The following is a 20,497-nucleotide window of genomic DNA, read 5'->3' on the forward strand; positions in this document are numbered from 1 at the left end:
TCCTCCCACTGACACCAGTGATGGGGCACTACTCCCACTGACACCAGTGATGGGGCACTACTCCCCCCACTGACACCAATGATGGGGCACTACTCCTCCCACTGACACCAATGATGGGGCACTACTCCTCCCACTGACACCAATGATGGGGCACTACTCCTCCCACTGACACCAATGATGGGGCACTACTCCTCCCACTGACACCAATGATGGGGCACTACTCCTCCCACTGACACCAACGATGTGGCACTATTCCTCCCCCCACTGACACCAACGATGTGGCACTATTCCTCCCCCCACTGACACCAACGATGTGGCACTATTCCTCCCCCCACTGACACCAACGATGGGGCACTATTCCTCCCCCCACTGACACCAACGATGGGGCACTATTCCTCCCCCCACTGACACCAACGATGGGGCACTATTCCTCCCCCCACTGACACCAACGATGGGGCACTATTCCTCCCCCCACTGACACCAACGATGGGGCACTATTCCTCCCCCCACTGACACCAACGATGGGGCACTATTCCTCCCCCCACTGACACCAACGATGGGGCACTATTCCTCCCCCCACTGACACCAACGATGGGGCACTATTCCTCCCCCCACTGACACCAACGATGGGGCACTATTCCTCCCCCCACTGACACCAACGATGGGGCAGTATTCCTCCCGCCACTGACACCAACGATGGGGCACTATTCCTCCCCCCCCTGACCCCAATGATGGGGCACTATTCTCCCCTCCACCACACTGACATCAATGATGGGGCACTATTCCTCCCACTGACACCAATGATGGGGCACTATTCCTCCCACTGACACCAATGATGTGGCACTATTCCTCCCACTGACACCAGTGATGGGGCACTACTCCCACTGACACCAGTGATGGGGCACTACTCCCCCCACTGACACCAATGATGTGGCACTATTCCTCCCACTGACACCAGTGATGGAGCACTACTCCTCCCACTGACACCAGTGATGGGGCACTACTCCCCCCACTGACACCAGTGATGGAGCACTACTCCCCCCACTGACACCAGTGATGGGGCACTACTCCCCCCACTGACACCAATGATGGGGCACTACTCCTCCCACTGACACCAATGATGGGGCACTACTCCTCCCACTGACACCAATGATGGGGCACTACTCCTCCCACTGACACCAATGATGGGGCACTACTCCTCCCACTGACACCAATGATGGGGCACTACTCCTCCCACTGACACCAATGATGGGGCACTATTCCTCCCACTGACACCAACGATGGGGCACTATTCCTCCCACTGACACCAACGATGGGGCACTATTCCTCCCACTGACACCAACGATGGGGCACTATTCCTCCCACTGATACCAACGATGGGGCACTATTCCTCCCACTGACACCAACGATGGGGCACTATTCCTCCCACTGACACCAACGATGGGGCACTATTCCTCCCACTGACACCAACGATGGGGCACTATTCCTCCCACTGACACCAGTGATGGGACACTATTCATCCCACTGACACCAACGATGGGGCACTATGCATCCCACTGACATCAGTGATGGGGCACTATGCATCCCACTGACATCAGTGATGGGGCACTATTCCTCCCACTGACATCAGTGATGGGGCACTATTCCTCCCACTGACATCAGTGATGGGGCACTATTCCTCCCACTGACATCAGTGATGGGGCACTATTCCTCCCACTGACACCAGTGATGGGGCACTATTCCTCCCACTGACACCAGTGATGGGGCACTATGCATCCCACTGACATCAATGATGGGGCACTATTCCTCCCACTGATACCAACGATGGGGCACTATTCATCCCACTGACATCAGTGATGGGGCACTACTCCTTCCACTGACACCAATGACATGGCACTACTCCTCCCACTGCAAAATTACAGTTATGAAGTAGCAATGAAAATAATTTTATGGTTGGGGGTCACCACAACATGAGGAACTGTATTAAGGGGTCGCGGCATTAGAAAGGTTGAGAACCACTGCTCTAAGGACACATAGGCTAACATAGAGGTGTGTTTAGAGACAGAAAAAAATGTCAAAGGCCTTAAAAGTTCTGTTTTTGACACCCAGTGTTCGTGAGGCCTTTCTGTCAAAGCCCTTCCACCAGCTTTTTTAGTTCTTAATGGCTTTTCAGCATTAAGCATTTGTTTCTCAAATTTGCAAGTCAGCCATCTGATCTCATGTTTTAAGTTCTTCCAGGTAGAGATTTACACCTCCTCAGATGCAAGTTTTGGTTGTAAGCATAGTTTAGCTGGTCCCCCTGCAGGATCATGTTTTAATGTGGTAATATGCACTATATACTAGCACATTATGACCGACTTACCTTAAAAACAGATCCCTCCAGCTGCGCGCTGTCACCGCTGCTGGGGCTTCCATCTTTACCCGGTCTTCCTTCCCGGTCCGTGGGCTCCGGACATTTGAATGACTGAGCCATGATGATGTCACTCCTCTCCTAATGGAAGACATACCTTGATGTCATTGGCTGCTACACTTGTACATATCTCCTAAATAGTGCACGTTTAGGAGATATTCACTGTACGTAAGTCTTATTATAGGCTTACCTGTAGGTACAAGATAAAAGAAAATAAATTTGCATAGACAAGTCAAAATCCTGTTTCCTAAAGCAGTAGTAAACTCCACTTTTTAAGTACAGAAAACATGCCCCTCCCCCATTCTTTGGGTCTACTCCTATTATTGCTTGCTAACAAAATTAGCAAAAGTATTAGAGGTCTGTTCTGTTTTGCCATTCCATTGTCCAATGACCCGAAGGCAGCTGCATGTCGTAAAATTCTATGAAATGAATGGGGCCTATGCCTTGTAATGTACTCCAAGGAAGGTATTTTACAGGTAAGACCCAAATCCAATTTTTTTTTCTATTTTTAGAATTACCAGACAGTTAAAACTCTTTCAACTCAAAAAACAGCGCAAAACACAAAAACAATCTGTATATGTGAAATACCTTATCCTATAAATAATATTAATACAAATATTACAATTTTATATAAGTGTCAAAAAAACAAAAAAATCTAATGACACATACAAAAAACAAAAAATCAGTGACACATACAAAAATAAAAAGTCTAGTGGCACATACAAAAAAACGTCCAGTGACCAAAAACACTTATATTTTCATGAAATTCTTAGTCAATAGTAATCCTTCCACCATCCACCAGTGCAAAACCAACATGAACCGCACTCACCAGATATTTGGTGAGTATAACGCCTTTCAGGATTATTTAGGGCTCCTGGACCCCCTTTATAGGTCTTGAGAACTCCCTGTGGATGGGGCGAAGCGCGTTGACGTACTTCCGGCTGGCCGTCCCGGCGTCCTGCGTCATTTCCGGTGAGTGGAACGCACGCCGAGCGGTGCGTTCCAAGGGGCCATCTTGCTTAGTGGAGGAGGCTGTTTCTGAGTTCTGTCATCCTGCTGTGTACCTGTCATCCTGCTGTGTACCTGGCTGTGAGGTCTTACTACAGGATCTGTGGAGAATTCGTTTTTATATACAAATAAATGCTGGTTATTACCTTTAAAAATGTGAGTGGTCTGGTTTAAAGCCAACTAAGATTGAAAGTTATAACGGTATCACACTATTAGTTTTTTTCTTCTTCCTGGAATCTGGTGGAGTCGGCGAGGGGAGTAATCGGAGGAGTTTTCTATATCTTAGAGGTGGCAATATTTGGAGGTTATAAAGGGGGTCCAGAAGCCCTAAATAATCCTGAACGGCGTTATACTCACCAAATATCTGGTGAGTGCGGTTCATGTTGGTTTTGCACTGGTGGATGGTGGAAGGATTACTATTGGCACTGAAGAATTTCATGAAAATATACGTTTTTTTGGTCACTGGACGTTTTTTTGTATGTGTCCCAGGTAAACCCTTTTTTTCCTACCCCCCCCTTTCTTTACCACTCTCTGAGGCCTTCAGGCGGAGGATTTCAGTTCTTTCTCTTCTCTCCTCTGACTCAAGGATCTCTCTTGGGCTGTAACTACCTACCCTCTTTTCACTTAGTTGAGACCATTTCCGTCAACTACCCATGTTTACTTGCCTGCCCTCTGTGATGCCTATCCCAGGGCTTGTTTGTGATTTTGTGCAGTTGACTACAGTAGTGTATGTACCATTCCCTTTATTTGATGGAAATGTTCCCATATATCTGCCTCGGATCTAGTTTCCTTTTGCTAATTTTGTGTTAAAAATCTTTGTAAAATAAAAAAAATAATGAACATTGCTTTATTCTTCATGAGCAACACACGTTGAACTAGCCCTAACAGTGATTTCTCCAGTGTCTTGGTATGCTGGAGATCTATTCCTTCCCTTGCACTGTGTTGCTGTCAGTGAACAAGATGCAGTTCAAAGCTCCTAGGAAAATGTTGAGTCCAGTGGGTATAACCCAAATCTTCAGCAGCAGAAATACAGTAGGTGTCGAGAGCTGCTTGTACATGGTTATGAAGGCCCTTAGGCCAACACATTTTCTATTCTCCCAGTTACTGAATTACTGCCAGTATTTATTACTGAATAAATAAATACTGGCTGGGAAAGTTAGTGGCATCTTTTGCATGTGCTGATCATTGACATAGATTTAAAACAAGCCTACTCTGTGTAATCTTCTCATCTGAAGCCACTTATTAAAGGAAACCTGAATTGAGGAGAGGTGCTTACACAAGGTTTGACTTCTAACTCTAATAAAAGAATGGAGCAGTGGGCAGTGCAGCAAAGGTGAGTATAACCAGTTCGAATTAGCTATTCATGTGCTCTGAATGGGCAAAGTGACAGTCTTTCCAACTATGTAAGTATGTATTTGCCGTGCTAACTACAGCTATTTGACTATAGTGAACTAGAAAAAGGCAGATATCTAGTTGGTGTGGAAATCATCTTGATGTTGACTATGGTGCCTTTAGGCCAATGACCAGATTGAGCAACAGTTCTTATCTGTGAATATGTATAAATAGATCATTCCTGCTGAAGTAAAATGGAGATTGGATCTGTTACAAAGCCAGTCGTGATTGCCTTTATTCTTCCCTGAAGGGTTTGTGCCCACATTTTCCTTTCTACTTCTTCCAGAGCCACACTTCTGTGTTTTTGGAATGCTTTGCAATGCTTCCTAGACTGCTTGCCTTGTGAGATTTTATGTTGTGTCTGCACATCATTACTCTTTGAAGGCTGTTTCCATTCAAGGCCTGCACGTGTATATGTTTTTGTGGTAAAAAGATGATTGCCATTAATTTTTCAACCTATTTGTATGTAAGCCTTGTTTTTTATGGAGGTAATGCATTCTCTTATTTCCCTGTTATAATTACTTTTTTCCTTGACACTGTTATTTGCATAAAGCCTTGTTAGCATGTTGCCCCATCATGTCATGACAAGAGCGTGAAAGTCAGCACACATACTTCAGTAATATCTGCCTGCTCTACCCTCGTGTTTCCAGTTGGCAATTTCAAATTATGGCTTCTGCTGCACTTTAAATGTGTGTTAATAGCGTGTGCTCCTAACAAGGGCCAGCACCATTTTGTTCACATTGTGAGTGCTTGTCACTCACGGATGACAAATGTACCTTCCCCAGCTCCTCTGATGGCCCCCTCAAAACCATACCCTCAAATCAGGACGATGAAATTAGCCGCTGTGTAAATTGTGTGTCTGAGTGGTTCATTATCTAATCACGGTCAGAACCATAGTGATAAAGTAGAATGAAGCTGGGGAAGAGGTCTGCCAGATGATTTCAGGCCAGTCCCAGTTTTCCATGGAAACTCAAGCCTGCTGAAATGATCATATCATTTCTCTTAACTTTAGTCACCAGGAGAGGGGGTGTGGGGGGAGAGGGTAATTTGGAATTGTATTTATTTGGTACTTGTCATTTTACTGTTTAATGACAGGATGCTATACATCTGGGTATCGGCAAATCTTTTGTTTCTTTTTTGAGCTTAAAATCATGTAGTTGACGCTTGACACCTTTTTCTGCAGCTGGCCTTGTGCTGTTACTTGTTTTATCCAGCACTATAGGCTAGTCTGTGTTCAAACAGCTGACCATTCTGAAACCGAATGTGGAGTCTCCTAGAAAATGTTATAGTCTGTCCTTTTTTTTTTTTTTTTTTTGGTTAAATTCCATTTTAGGAAGACTGGTTGGTTTGTGAATAAAATATCAATATTCTGTTAGGTTTCCAAACATTTTTATAGCATTTACCCCAGTACCACAATATAGAAAGGCATATTGGGCTGTATATATTTATATAGCTGATTTAAACCGATGTCTTAAAGTTTATTCACTCACCTTTCCATTGCATGTTGTGTCCCCTCTTTTTAGTGCTCTTGGTTTTCTACTTCTCTTCTTGCTATTCCAGCTGTCCTTACTCAACAGACGTTGATCATTTGATTGACCTCTGTTGAAGGGACATCCTGGAAAACTTTGCTCGATCAGTGCAGCCACTAATCAGTGTGATCTAGGAGAGGCAGGTCGGAATACTATGTTCTAGCATGTGGGGGAGGGGGGGGGTAGAAATTCTTCCACCCACCTCATTTGTGTGTCTGGAGGAATCACTATGACCAGCTTTAGACAGTTGTCACAAAACAGGTGTCCTTATGGAAAAATGTAACTTCAATTGGTGACAATTGTAAAATGTTGATTTCCAATAACCTTCACGTGTTTCTATAAATTTAAGTGTGTTTCACCATAATGCATTCCTTGCATTAGGGTAAAAAAAAATAGCAGCAGGAGCCATAGGATAGAACAGGGGCATTGCTGAGCTGCAATGTTTGTCTGTTGATGCACACAGCCCACTGCAGGAGTGTGCCTACAAGAGCGCCGGCGGGGGACCACCAGAATAGACAAAGGACCTTTCTGTACAATATCATTGCACAGAGCAAGTAAGTATATCTTGTTTTTTAATAATTAAAAAAAAAACCTTTGAATTTAATATCACTTTTAGTCTCGGTGACAGTGGACTCAAGAAACAAAAAAAAATGTAATCCTAACTAGCAGATACAGACAATATTGTAAACTTAAAGTGTTACTAAACCCCCAAAAGTAAAATCAGCCTGTATATGCAGTAAAGTATGCTTGTTATACTCACTGTGGAACCTAAGGGGTTAATCCTCTGCATTGTTTAAAAAGGCTGTTTGATCTTGATTTCTCTGATCGTCACCTTCTTCCAGTGTCCCCCTCTTATCTCCTGATAAGACATAATGTGTGGAGTCACTCTGTACATGCCCAGTTTGGTGTGTATTGCTAGAGAGGTTTTTTTTCCTTGGGAGAGTGCATGTGATCAGCACAGGGCCAATCTATGCTGTCCAGACAGAGGTCAGTGGTTCTGCATTATCCTACAGCAGAATGAAAACTCCTTCTACATGCTTTAAATGTGCTCTGCTGGACACTGATAGAAGTCACAAGACTGTTCTAACTGCTGATAAGAAAAGGTATTTAGCAGTTTATATTTACTTAAAAAATTATACTTCCATGTTCTGTGTACTGTGGGAAACCAGTTACAGTGAATGCAGGGTCCAAAAAGGTTTGAAAATGCATACATTTCAACCGTATACAAAGGTCTAAAAAAATTGTTTCATGTGGCAGTGCTTTCCATGGCACAATTAAGATGGTAGCTTAAGTATTTTGTATGGTATAACTGAGAATCTTGGGTTCAGCGTGTTTCCTTAAACACCAAAACTGTGCATTTTTAGGTGCCTTTGATGACGATGACATCATCCATGTTGAAGGGAGTGTCAATCCAGTGCGTGACATTGAGATCATACATGAGGAATTGCGTCTGAAAGACGAAGAAATGATCTTTGCTGCCATAGACAAACTTGAAAAAGTAGCTGTAAGAGGAGGAGACAAAAAGTTAAAACCAGAATATGTAAGTATATGACATTCTGCATGTACTGCACACATTCACTTAAAGTGTATCTTTACCCAAAACTTTTTTAGTTTTGGATAGAATGTTGAAAGCTTAGAACCCCTGCCTGGTTTTACTGCTATCCAGGGCTCCATTGGATTGAGTTCCCCTGTATTTTTGGGACATACTTTTTCCCAGCAGAAAGTAAGAGAAAATCTCCAAAAGTGAAATATCAACAATGAAAATCTGTCAATAGGTGTAACATTGCCTTTCCTAAAATTATTTCTCCTTGCTTTCTGTCCTGGGGACAGCTTCCCTGACAAACGGGAAGTGAAGGAATCTGTTGGAGCCCCCAACTGCAGTAAAACCTGACGTGTTCTTATGCTCTCCCACTCAAACAAAAATAAAAAAAGGTTTTGAGTATAGAAAAAAACATAAAGCTGAAGTTTAGTGAAATACAGTATATAGAAGTGTAAATAAATATATATATGTATATATATTTTTTTTCTTTATTTTTAATCAGCACCAGGGACAGTGCTTGCAATGAATGAGAAGTATTCTTAAAATCTCAGATGCACCCACAGCTGTGATCTTCCAGCCCTGATATTCCAATGTTAACACCTGGAGCTGTCATAGGCAGTTGTCAAAAGTGGCAAAAACTGTAGGGCAGGGCTAACCCAGAGATAGGATATTCACCAGCTGTGGGAACTATGGTAGGACTGAGCACAGTTGGGGTGGGCATTGCACCTTTTCCCCCAAAATGTAGTGTTTTGGGTTAACCCTTTTAAACCTTAGGACTGGTTCACATCCATGCAGTGTGTTTTTTGTGCATTGCATGTTACATGCAACTTAGGCATACCACCGTTGAACTCTATAGAACAAGCATTTCGATGAAAGCTCATCAAAGATGCGGCATGCAGGACTTTCTTTTAATGCACCATTCCTAAGCCCTCATTCACACCACAACACTAGTATCCCGCACTGATTTTCTTTTTGTGCAGGAATCTGCACCTTATATTAAATTCACTGTGTTTTTCACCAGTTTTTCTGCACATATTGTGTGAACAAGGCCTAAGGGTACTTGCACATGATATGGATGTATGAACATCAGATTCCTGGCAGTAAGTTCCTGCACAAAAATGTGAGGATGGATTGTATGGTAAATGCGCATTGTGACAAACCAGAAGCACAGAGAGCACATGCAGGCAGATCACACAGAACCCAATGTGCGGCTGTTTATTGGGAGACATGGGGGTACAGGAGGGGTGCAATTGGACCACAGCATAGATAATCAGTCCACGGGTTAGCAGTGGGCACAATACAGATAAGCACTTCATGGAGTAGCAGTGGAGACAATACGGATGAACAGTGCACAGAGTAGCAATGGGCTCAGCAAGGGTAAATGATCCACCAGGGGGAAATAGAGGAAGCTTCTGGAGGCCCAACCTCAGTCTGGGTTCTCACAGAGCATCCAGGGGGACTGTTAGGAGAGATGGTGTGCTGTTTTTATCCAGCCCAGGTAGTTATACCTGAGTCGGGGACATCGGGAAATCTGGTGCTTAGTATCAGATTGCCCCGGCAACAGGCTCCACCGCTTCCCACGCTGCCACATCAGGCATGCAGTCGGGGGGGGGGGGGCAAGCTCTTTGTGTCCAACAGGCTTTAAGTATTTCTCCCTGCATGTATGTGGTATAGAGCGGGGGTGGGGGGAGCAGAAGTCATGGAGCTGAGACACACATATTTGTATTTTTTTGCAAATTTGTGTAAGCACACATTTTTTTTTCTGATCCATATACAGCGCAAGTTCACGTTCCTGCATGTACAGGCTCTTTAAAAACAATATGCTGAATTTAGATCAATTAAAAAGCCTGAATGCCTAAAGACATGGCATTTTTAGATGTCTGTTTGCAAGAGGCATAGGATGCGCAAGTGTGAATGGGTCCTTGGTTAACTCTAAATGCTTACAGCAACCCCATCATCCCCTTCTTTCTTTAGCTTTTTTTTTTCTTCTTTTCAGTTCATATGTAAGCTATAAAAAAAAGTACGACCTAACATTTTTTGGCTGCTGTTCTCTTTTGGGTCACAGGAGAATATTTACTGGTATTCTCCTGTGACACCAAGCCAGCTGATAGCAACCTGTTGATGGGGAAAAGTTTCGCCAAATTTGGGAAGGACCTCAACAATATTGCCGGTAGCTCAATTTGCAGTTGACTCCACTTTTCTTAGAGCTGTTATTTTTGCCCTTTCTACCAGTCCAACATACAAACAGGTAAGCGTGCAAACAGGTAAGCTCCATCTGCAATGTGAGTGGGCACACTTCAGCATCTTCATTTTGATGTCGGAGAGGACCTTGTCTAGGCACTGGGTGGAAAGCACGGTAGTCTGTAGGTACACCAGCAAATTTCCTATGTTCCTTGTGAAATATGGCTGAAAATGTTTGTAAGCATTTTACACATTTTAAATTCTACATTTTTGAATAATGTATTAGCTATACTACATATTAATGTTTCACCAGCTGCAGTTTCCACAGCTGTGTCGGAGGAACTTGTGACATGTCTTTTCTGTTCAATGACAATGGCTTTAAAGTGATCCTTTGCAAGCATTTCTTCAGCTGTTTGATACGTCTGTCTGTCCAGCTGCCTGTTGATCTACAGTATGAAGGCACCAAAAACGTGGGGGTATTTTGAAAATTGAAACCATAGCAAACGCACGTCTTTTATATTCATTTTAATACATTTACAGTTCTCAAAATTTTATTATTATGCAGTTTTAGATGATCAAACCCTATCAAAAAATTTGCACATATTTCTCAGTGGGACTGCTTCAAGGCACTGGTCTAAATAAATCAGCAGGCTTTAAAAATGTTGTGTTTCAGTTTCCCTAGGACATGTCAACTTTGTGGGTCAGCTTTGTGCGGCTGTCCGCTGATTTGGCATTTCCTATCTTATGAAAATATATGTAGAGAGACAAAGACCACAACTGAACACAACAAAGAACTTATTGGTACAATGACAGATGAGCTGACCACAAGGAGCTGGCATAAAAGAGGCTTCTAAAAATGCGAATGGTACGTGTTTAGCTGGCGCTCATTTTATTTCATTTTATTTTTCATTTAAACAAAAGAAAGATGAAGGTAATCAAAATACAGTGTGTCAGTTTGAACCAAGTTTCAGTGAGATTGTAGACCATTGCAGGCCATAGACCTACAAGGGTAGATTGTATGCCTATCTTGTATGACTGTGTTGGACAAGGCCTCAAGAATCAGCCCCAAGCTGAATTTATCTCTTTTCTAAATTACATATTGCTTTAGTATGAATCCTGATGACATTTGTGCATGCAACCACCCCAGTGATGTCATTGCACCATTTAGAGCATATCTTTTTCTCTGGTATTATGGATGGCCATATTTTCTTAAAACTTTTATCAACCCATTCCATTCCTTCAGGGGTCACCTGCTGTAAAGGGTAACTCCACCTTTGTGAGAAAAGAAGATTAGCAAATGAAAAAAAATATAACGTATACAATTACAACTCAAGTCATAGTGTAATTAAATGTGATTAAAAATTACCTTTTTCAATCTACAGCACTGTAAGATTCCATACAATGCATTATGGCTACCTAGAGGCATTCTGTATACAGATTGTGTACAGAACGCCTCCTGAAAATGACATTTCCTGCTTGTATGACTGACTTATTGATTTTCCCAAAAGTCTGCACTAAGATACAAGTCAGATTTTACTCTGCAACAAAAATGTCATTTTGGTGAGATGCTCCCAAAGGGAAATGACATCTAAAGTGATGCAGTCCCTGCCAATTTCCTTATTAGAGCCCTGCAGGTGCAGCAGCTGATTGAGAATTATAACACCACTCCCATACAGATTCCACTCTGCACATGGACACAGACAAACTAACAGCTCTTTCTGCAGAATAACAAAATGTAGGAATCTGCAGCAAAGTTTGCTTAAATTCTTGCAATATACATATATCAATAAAATATGCAGCGCTATATGAAATGGGAATGAGTAAAAACCATTAAAATAAAGAGAAGTTAATATCCACAATATGAGACGTATACATAGATTAGGCAGACAGGAATGTTTTTTTTTCTCAACAAAAGTGGAGTTACTCTTTAACTTCACCTTTGCTAACTTCAGTACTGGACTGATGTCCAAGTTGGCAGTGCAGAAAGGACACACTGAATATATATGTATAAGCTCACACTCTTTAGAGAATTCTGTAATCTGTTAAGACCTGAAATGCACAAGAAGTTCATTATTCTTTGTGTGTGTTAACATGATCAGTGGTCAAAGGCCACTTGTACTTAAAGTCATTAGAGATAAGATGCTTTCTCCACTTCCACCTGCAGGTCACCATGATGAGCTAATGAAAGAGCTCCCACAAGTCCGCTCTCAATGTAATGTTCAGATCACTATTTAAGGTTATTCTGTTGATGCCTCATTATTCAGTGTCAACTAGGTGAATATTTATAGCAATATACACATTTAATAGGTTTTAATGTGTTTTATTACAGAATGTTCTCCCGGGTGGTTTTTATTTATTTTTGAAGGAAGACTGGTAAATGTGCAACTTTGTTATATTCTGTCCCTTTTTAACATTAAATAAAATAAACGTTCCATTAAAATGGTAATATAACACTACAGAGAGAAAAAAAAGAATCCGTGTTTAGCGCTTTTACCCGGCAGTACTACAGTTGTCTGTTTGAATCCCAACCATGACACTACCTGTCTGGAGTGTGCATATTCTCCCTGGGCCTGAATGATATTCCTCTAGGTACTCGGGTTTCCTCCCACATTCCAAAGACATGCTGGTAGGTTAATTGCCTCCTGTCTATATTGCCTTAGTATGTGTATGTATGAATGTGAGTTAGGGACTTTAGATCGTTAGCTTCTTGACGGCGGCGACTGATGTGAATGTACAATATACAGTGGGTATATAAAAGAATCACCCCCTTTTAAAATAATCACATTTTGTTGCTTTGCAGCCTGATATAAATACACACAGTTTTTGGTTTATCCAGCTGTATTTACTCAGTGCAACATATAACATCCTAATGAAAGCTATAAAACCGTGTCAGAAAACAGTGTTAAAAAACAGTGTCAATATTTTGTTGAACCACCTTTTACTTTAATTACAGTCTTTCGTCTGTTGGGATATGTCTCTACTAACGTTACACATCTAGATTTAGACGATATTTGCCCACGTTTCTTTGCAGAACTGCACAAGTTCAGTTAAATTTGATGCTGACCGATTGTGGACTGCAGTCTTCAAGTCATTCCACAGATTTTCAATGGGGTTTAAGTCTGGATTCTGACTCGGCCATGCAAGAACATTCACATTTTTCTCCTTCAGCCACTGGGGTTTATTTACTAAAGCTGGAGAGTGCAGAATCGGGCTCATTTCTGCATAGAAACCAGTCAGCTTCCAGGTTTTATTGCCAAACCTTAATTGAACAAGCTGAGGTTAGAAACTGATTGGTTTCTATGCAGAAGTGAGCATGATTTTGCACTCTCCAGGTTAAGTAAATAAACCCCACTGGGTCATTGTCATGTTGGAAGGTAAACCTTCTTCCCATTGACAACTTTCTGGCAGAGGGCAGCAGATTTTCCTCATTAATTTGATGGTATTTTCCCCTTACATTTTTCCTTCTATCCTGACAAGGGCTCTAGTCCATGCTGCAGAGAAACACCCCCATAACAGGATATTACCACATCCATGCTTTACTGTAGGATGGTGTTATTTGGATGGTGAGCTGTATTGGATTTCCGCTAACCATATCATTTGGTGTTGAGGCAAAATAATTACATTTTCTCTAGTCATCTTCCAGGACGGCACACCTGAGAGATCACTAGTTCCACCTAACAGGAAACACAATCAAAAATTGACAGAGTTTAAATTCCCCGCCCTTCCCTCCACTCCTCCCCCCTGGGAGGTAAACAGCTGAACGGGGGAGGGCAGGCTGTAACTCACCCACTCCAGGGGTCCCAGTTGATCGGAGCTTCCCAGGCACAGGGGAGGTGTACCTGGCATTCCAGGGATGGGTGCCCTTCCTCCCTCTTCCAGGGCAGTGGGGAGGCATGTCCAGTAGAGGACCGGGCCGCAGGGGGGCTCCTCGCAGGTATGGGGACTGTTGGCTGGTATGTTGAATCGTGTGGTGCGCCCCTGTAGGGTGAGCGGGGAAGCCGTGGTGGAGTCCGCTACTGGTTCTGCCAGATGGAGGTAGGAGAGCCCTGGACTGGAAGTGGGAGCGAGGCTGCAGACAAAGCTCTGCTCTCAGTAGGACTATCGGGAAGATTACAGAGAGCCCATACATCCTGCAGTTGATAGGTGGGGATATCAGTTGGAATTCTGTTCCCCCTCATGCCTTTGTGTTGACTTATCCCCCCAGAAACAGGACGAAGGCAATGTGTTTCTTGGGAGGGATCAGGGATTTAGCGGATCAGGAGGTAATTGTTCCCGTGTCAATGGACCAGCTTTTTCAGAGATTTTATTCCCACATCTTCGTGGTCAAGAAGCCTTCAGGGAAATTCCACTTGATCATAAACCTAAGAAGGTTGAACGGCTTCCTGCGGTACAAGAAGGTCCATATGGAAAGTATACAGTGTACGGAAACATCTGCTCAAAGGGGTCTTTATGGCCACTGTGGATCTCATGGATGCCTACTTTTCACGTCCCTATCGCCCCGGAATACCAGGCTGCCTTGCACTTTGCCATCTTTATGGAACAGGGTCAGTCACTGGCAGTTCCGAGCCCTCCTTTTTGGGCTAGTGGCCAGTCCGAGAATATTTACCAAGGTCTTGGCTGAGGTAGTAGCCTATTTACACATTCAGAAAATTTCCGTCATCCCTTACCTAGACAATCTGATGATCTACAGAGTCTCACGGCACCAAGTCCTGAGAAACCTGGAAAAGGTGATCCTCACCTTGGAATCTTTGGGGTGGATTGTCAATTGGGAGAAGTCCTCATTGACTCCCTCTCAAACCAAGGTGTGCCTAGGTTATGTAGTGGACTCCAGAGTCCAGAAACTCTGTTTACCACCAAGAAAAGAGCGAAAAGGTAGTGAGGATGGTCTCCGCATTGTTAGCGGTTTCAGATTGCTCCCGGAGGCACATCATGCGAGTTCTAGGTCTCATGACAGCCTGTATTCCGACTGTGGAGTGGGCACAGTTACATTCCAGAGCGCTTCAATTCTTCCTTCTATCCTCCTGGAACAGGAAAGTAGAGACGCTGGATGAGAGGGTTTCCCTCCCGAAGAGTGTAAAGACCTCGCTGGGATGGTGGCTCAGACCCCAGAATCTGGGGGAAGGGAGACCATAGGTGCAGTGGTACCCAGTTTGGGTAACCACGGACGCAAGCAAGTGGGGCTCATCTAGAGGACCAACAAGCTCAAGGCCCATGGGAGCCACGCCTAAGGGGGGTCTCCTCCAACTGCAGAGAGCTGTTGGTAGTGGGTCAGGCCTTGTGAAGGCCTTTGCAGACAGGATTGGAGGAAAAGTCATCCAAATTCTGTCAGACAATATGTCGACAGTGGCTTACCTGAATCATCAGGGGGCACCAGATCCCAGAATCTCCTGGACCTAGCTCAGGAGACTCTAGGATGGGTACAGTGCAGAGTTGTTTTGGTGTTGGTGGTGCACATAAAGGGGTCGGTCAGCACAAAATCAGAATTTCTCAACTAACAGTTCACCAAGGAGAGTGGGAACTCAATCCAGAGGTCTTTTTTCAGATAAGTCAGGTTTTTGGCAGCCCACAGATGGACCTTTTTGTTTGCAGGAAAAACAGGAAGGTGAGATGGTATTTTTCCCTGACTCGGGAGCAGGGATCCGAATGTCTGGATGTTGTTAGCACATGAATAAGATAAGGCCAAGAAGAGCCTGGTTCGCCACCTTGAAGAGGTGGGCCGTGGCTACCCCGCAGCATCTCCCAGTCAGGACAGATCTTCTCCTCTTACAGGGGCCAACTCTGTATCCCAATTTGGGGTTATTTCGGTTTACGGCTTGGCTCTTGAAAGGGAGATCCTTAGAAAAGGGAGGTGTTCTGAGAAAGTGATAGACACTCTTCTCTTCAGTCACTATAAAAATATACGCCAAGGTGTGAAGAGTGTTTTCTAGTTGGTGTCTGAAAAAAGGGGTTTCCCTTCTCACAGTTTCGGTGATCCTAGACTTTCACCAAGCAGGGGTGGATAAAGGTATCTCAGTAAGCACCCTGAAGGTACATGTTGCGGCCCTATTTTGGATTGGAGGCTCGTGTCGCAGCCCCCGGTTAAGAGGTTTCAGTGGGGCCAGGGAAAGGGTGACCCCCGTTAACCACTCCAAGTCCAGACACTTTCCCCTCCTTCAAGTCCAGGTCAATTTTCAGCTCTCAGCACTATCACATTTTGAGTGACAAAAACTCAGTCATGCAACACTACACATATTATATTTTTATCCTTTTTTTGAGACAGAGCTTTCTTTTGATGGTGTTTGATCACCACTGGGTTTTGTTATTTTTTGCTATATAAATGAAAAAATACAGAATTTTAAAAAAAAATATTTTTTTTGCTTAGTTTTTGTTATAAAACTTTGCAAATAGATAATTTTTCTTCATAATTTAAATTCAAAATGTATTTTCTATATTCTTGGGGTAAAAATAACCCAAAACAGTTTATATTATTTAGTCTGTGTGAAAGCTATAGTCTACCAACTATGGGATATATATTTGAAAATTGATCAGTTGAGATCCTAAAATGCCAGATGCTGGTACGGCATATGGCAGTGATCAGGACGCTAGTATGGGGTATGGTGATGATCAGGACATTAGCATGCGGTATGGCGGTGATCAGGATGCTCGTATGGCAATAGCCAGGACACTGTTGTAGGGGTGATCAGGACGCTGGTATGGGGTATGGCGGTGATCAGGACACTGGTATGGGGTATGGTAGCGATCAGGACGGTGGTATGGCGGCGATCAGGACGCTAGTATGGGAAATGGAGGCGATCAGGACGCTGGTACGGGGTATGGGGGTGATCAGGACGCTGGTATGGGGTATGGAGGTGATCAGGACGCTGGTACGGGGTATGGCGGTGATCAGGACGCTGGTACGGGGTATGGCGGTGATCAGGACGCCGATATGGGGTTTGGCGGTGATCAGGAAGCCGGTATGGGGCTGATCAGGGCACCGGTATGGTGTATGGAGGTGATCAGGGTGCTTGTATGGCATATGGCGGGGATCAGAATGTTGGTTTGGGGTATGGCGGTGATCGGGACATTGGTATGGTGTATGGTGGTGTTTTGTGTGCATGCGGTATGGCGGTGATCAGGATGCTCGTATGGCAATAGCCAGGACGCTGTTGTAGGGGCGATCAGGACGCTGGTATGGTGGTGATCAGGATGCTGGTATGCAGTATGGCGGTGATCAGGATGCTGGTATGGGGTATGGCGGCGAGCAGGACGCTGGTATGGGGTATGGTGGCGATCAGGACGCTGGTATGGGGTATGGCGGCGATCAGGACGCTGGTATGGGGTATGGCGGCGATCAGGACGCTGGTATGGGGTATGGCGGTGATCAGAACGCTGGTATGGCAGCGATCAGGACGCTGGTATGGGGTATGGCGGTGATCAGGACGCTGGTATGGGGTATGGCGGTGATGAGGACGCTGGTATGGGGTATGGAGCTGATCAGGACGCTGGTACGGGGTATGGCGGTGATCAGGACGCTGGTATGGGGTATGGAGGTGATCAGGATGCTGGTACGGGGTATGGCGGTGATCAGGATGCTGGTATGGGGTATGACGGTGATCAGGATGCTGGTATGGGGTATGACGGTGATCAGGACGCCAGTATGTCTTCATTTCAATTATTTTAAAGGGGGTCATTCTTTTCTATACCCACTATATTTGTAAAGAACTGCGTAAATTGTCGGCTCTGTACAAGTGCCTCAAATAAATAAATTGTCCAAATGTGCCAGGTACATACAAATATTTATTTTAAGTATATCAAACTAAACTTAACTAATAGTTAAATCTCTGTTAAACATACAGTATATATGAAAGATCCATAAATATCTTTTCCTGAGCATACAATCCCATGTAACAGACAACTACACAGTCCTACATTGCAATAGAGGGACTTTAAGTGTGCTTCCAGGAGAACAAAAAAGGCTACCATGAACACCAAACTTTTTTTTTTTTACGCATACATCATAAAAAATCTCCTTCATATCAGAGATTACACATCTGTAAAAATGTATATCAGTGTATTAAAGGCTTCTTTACATAGATTACTCATATAAAATAGCACTCATTTTAGTCAACTCGTTCCACAGTTCCACTGCTTTAGAACTGGGCCATGAATCAGAAATATTAATTTTTAAAAGAATAATCCATCTCTGCAAAGAACAATCCATCTCTAAAAGAACAATATATATATAATAAGACTACAGTAATATAAATATATGAAAAATATTGATCTAATCACATAAAGCTTACAAATTTATATCGCGCTTCATATCAGCACATAGGTATTACTGAGATTGCCTGTCTATCGTTCACATTTAGGCCTCCTGCACACAGGCCATTTTTTTCCTCCCTGGACGTCTATGCTCAAAAAGCCTACGCATTAAAACGTGCCTAAAGTCGGGTTTTGTAAGCACCTTCAGGGCTTGATAGCATCATGGTGCAGAGACGACAATTTTTTTGCACACTTTCTGCAAGGGCACAACGAAGTAAATTGTTCTCTCTGTGCCCACCATAACACTAGTATCACAGGCAGATTTTTTCTGTGCCAGAATCTGCAACGTGTATACTCTTTGAGGTGAGCATGAAAACTAATGTCAACTGATGTCTCTGCAAGTGAAATCTGTGTGTCAGTTTTCATCAGTTTTTATGCACATATGGTCTGAACGAGGCCTTAGGCGCATCAAGCACTTGGGCATTATTATTATTATTACTACAGGTACTTATATAGTGCTGTCAATTTACACAGCTCTTTACATATATACAGTGAGGAACAGAAGTATTTGAACACCCTGCGATTTTGGAAGTTCTCCCACTTAGAAATCATGGAGGGGTCTGAAATTCACATTGTAGGTGCATTCCCACTCATAGACAGAATTTAAAAAAAAAATTCAGGAAATCACATTGTATGATTTTTTAAAAATTTATTTGTCTTGCACTGCTGAACGTAAGTATTTGAACACCTAAGAAACAGCAAGAATTTGGGCTCTCAAAGACCTGTTACTGTGCCTTTAAAAGTCCACCTCTACTCCACTCATTATTGAGGATTTTTTTAAAATTTTGTTTAATTTTTTTTAACTACTTGCCAACTGCTTACCCGCATTTTGCGGGCGAGCAGCAGTTCTTGGTAAAGCGGCGTAATCTTGTGTCACTTCCTGTTCCTGCGCCCCCCCACCCATTGGTCCAGGGAGAGAAAAGCAAACACGGCACCAAGTAAAAGCACCACTACATTTCACACACATGTTAGATTAGCACTATTAACCCTTTGATCACCCCGTCACCCAACCAGTGCCATTAGTACAGTGTTAGTATATAGAATTTTTCACTGATCACTGTATTCCTGTCACTAGTGACATCAGATATTGTCAGGGTGTAAGCGCCCCACCCAGCCAGGGTCAGCTAGTGTTAGATTGCCCACACACTATTGCACTCACGCTCTAGGTCGCTGATCACCGCCATTACTAATATAATGTTTGCACAGATTATTAAGATATTGACCACGTACAGAACTATACTAGTGCCTCCTTTGTATAGTGTCCCCAAAAACGCAGTGTTAGCAGGATCGGCCCTGTTCACGGCCAGCACTAGCGTTTAGCCCCTCCGCTGTTTTTCATAGAAGATTTGTATCAATTGATTGTGGGCAAAGGCAATTTATACGCACAACAATACATCTCCGCCCACCCAATTTGAGCTCTTGCCAGACAATTCGCATGGAAACCTATCACGGTTTCTGAATTTAAAACTCTTTTGGGCCTAACCCTCAACATGGGCATTACAAAAAACAATGAATTGCGGTCATATTTGTCAACCGAACTGATTCATCATATGTTCTCTGCTGTTACATATATGCCCAACATGGACCAGCAATGTACTGGTATGTTGCTGGACTTTGGTTATACCGGGATGATGCCTGCAGCTACAGGTAACATCCTGGTACTGTTTTCTTTCAGCTGGTGGTCGGCTTTCATGTAAAAGCAATCCTAGTGGCCAATTAGCTGCTGAATTGTTTTTAAGAGTAGCGGGAAGGGATATTCCCCCCCCCCCCCTTCCCGCTGCCTTCCACAGTTTTCTTGGGCTCTCCTGTCCCACAGGGGAATCTGAGAATGCAGCCGGCAGAGATCAGAATGGCTATAATCGCCTCTCTAGTCTAAGAAATCAGGAGCTACAAGCATCTCATCACTTCAGTTTTGCAGGATATTAACAGCGCCATTTGTAAATTGGGAAAGCATCCAATCACACCGATCTTGGTGAGATTAGATAATGTAAGGGCAGAGGAGATATCTAGAGTCTGATAGACCTCAGACTTCTCAAAAAAGAATCTATGACAATGCCCATTGAAGTTATAGGGGATATTTGCATTCCCTGTGATAGCATTAAAAATGATCCAAAAAAAAAAAATGAAAGGGAC

The 20,497-nt window shown here is 43.5% G+C and overlaps 1 protein-coding gene across 3 annotated transcripts in view; it reads left to right on the forward strand.

Annotated features, from left to right (window-relative positions):
- OLA1 (Obg like ATPase 1) overlaps positions 1–20,497 on the forward strand; it is a 282,107-nt gene that overhangs the window by 149,322 nt on the left and 112,288 nt on the right. For all 3 annotated transcript variants that reach the window (XM_089690486.1, XM_089690485.1, XM_089690484.1), the window contains exon 5: positions 7,704–7,879. In XM_089690486.1, coding sequence (XP_089546612.1) covers positions 7,704–7,879 — 176 coding nt within the window. The remainder of the gene's footprint in view (positions 1–7,703; positions 7,880–20,497) is intronic.

Source organism: Staurois parvus, unplaced genomic scaffold (assembly GCF_062004578.1).
Source record: "Staurois parvus isolate SC_StPar_1 unplaced genomic scaffold, SC_StPar_1.0 ptg000530l, whole genome shotgun sequence".
Classification (NCBI taxonomy): Eukaryota; Metazoa; Chordata; class Amphibia; order Anura; family Ranidae; genus Staurois; species Staurois parvus.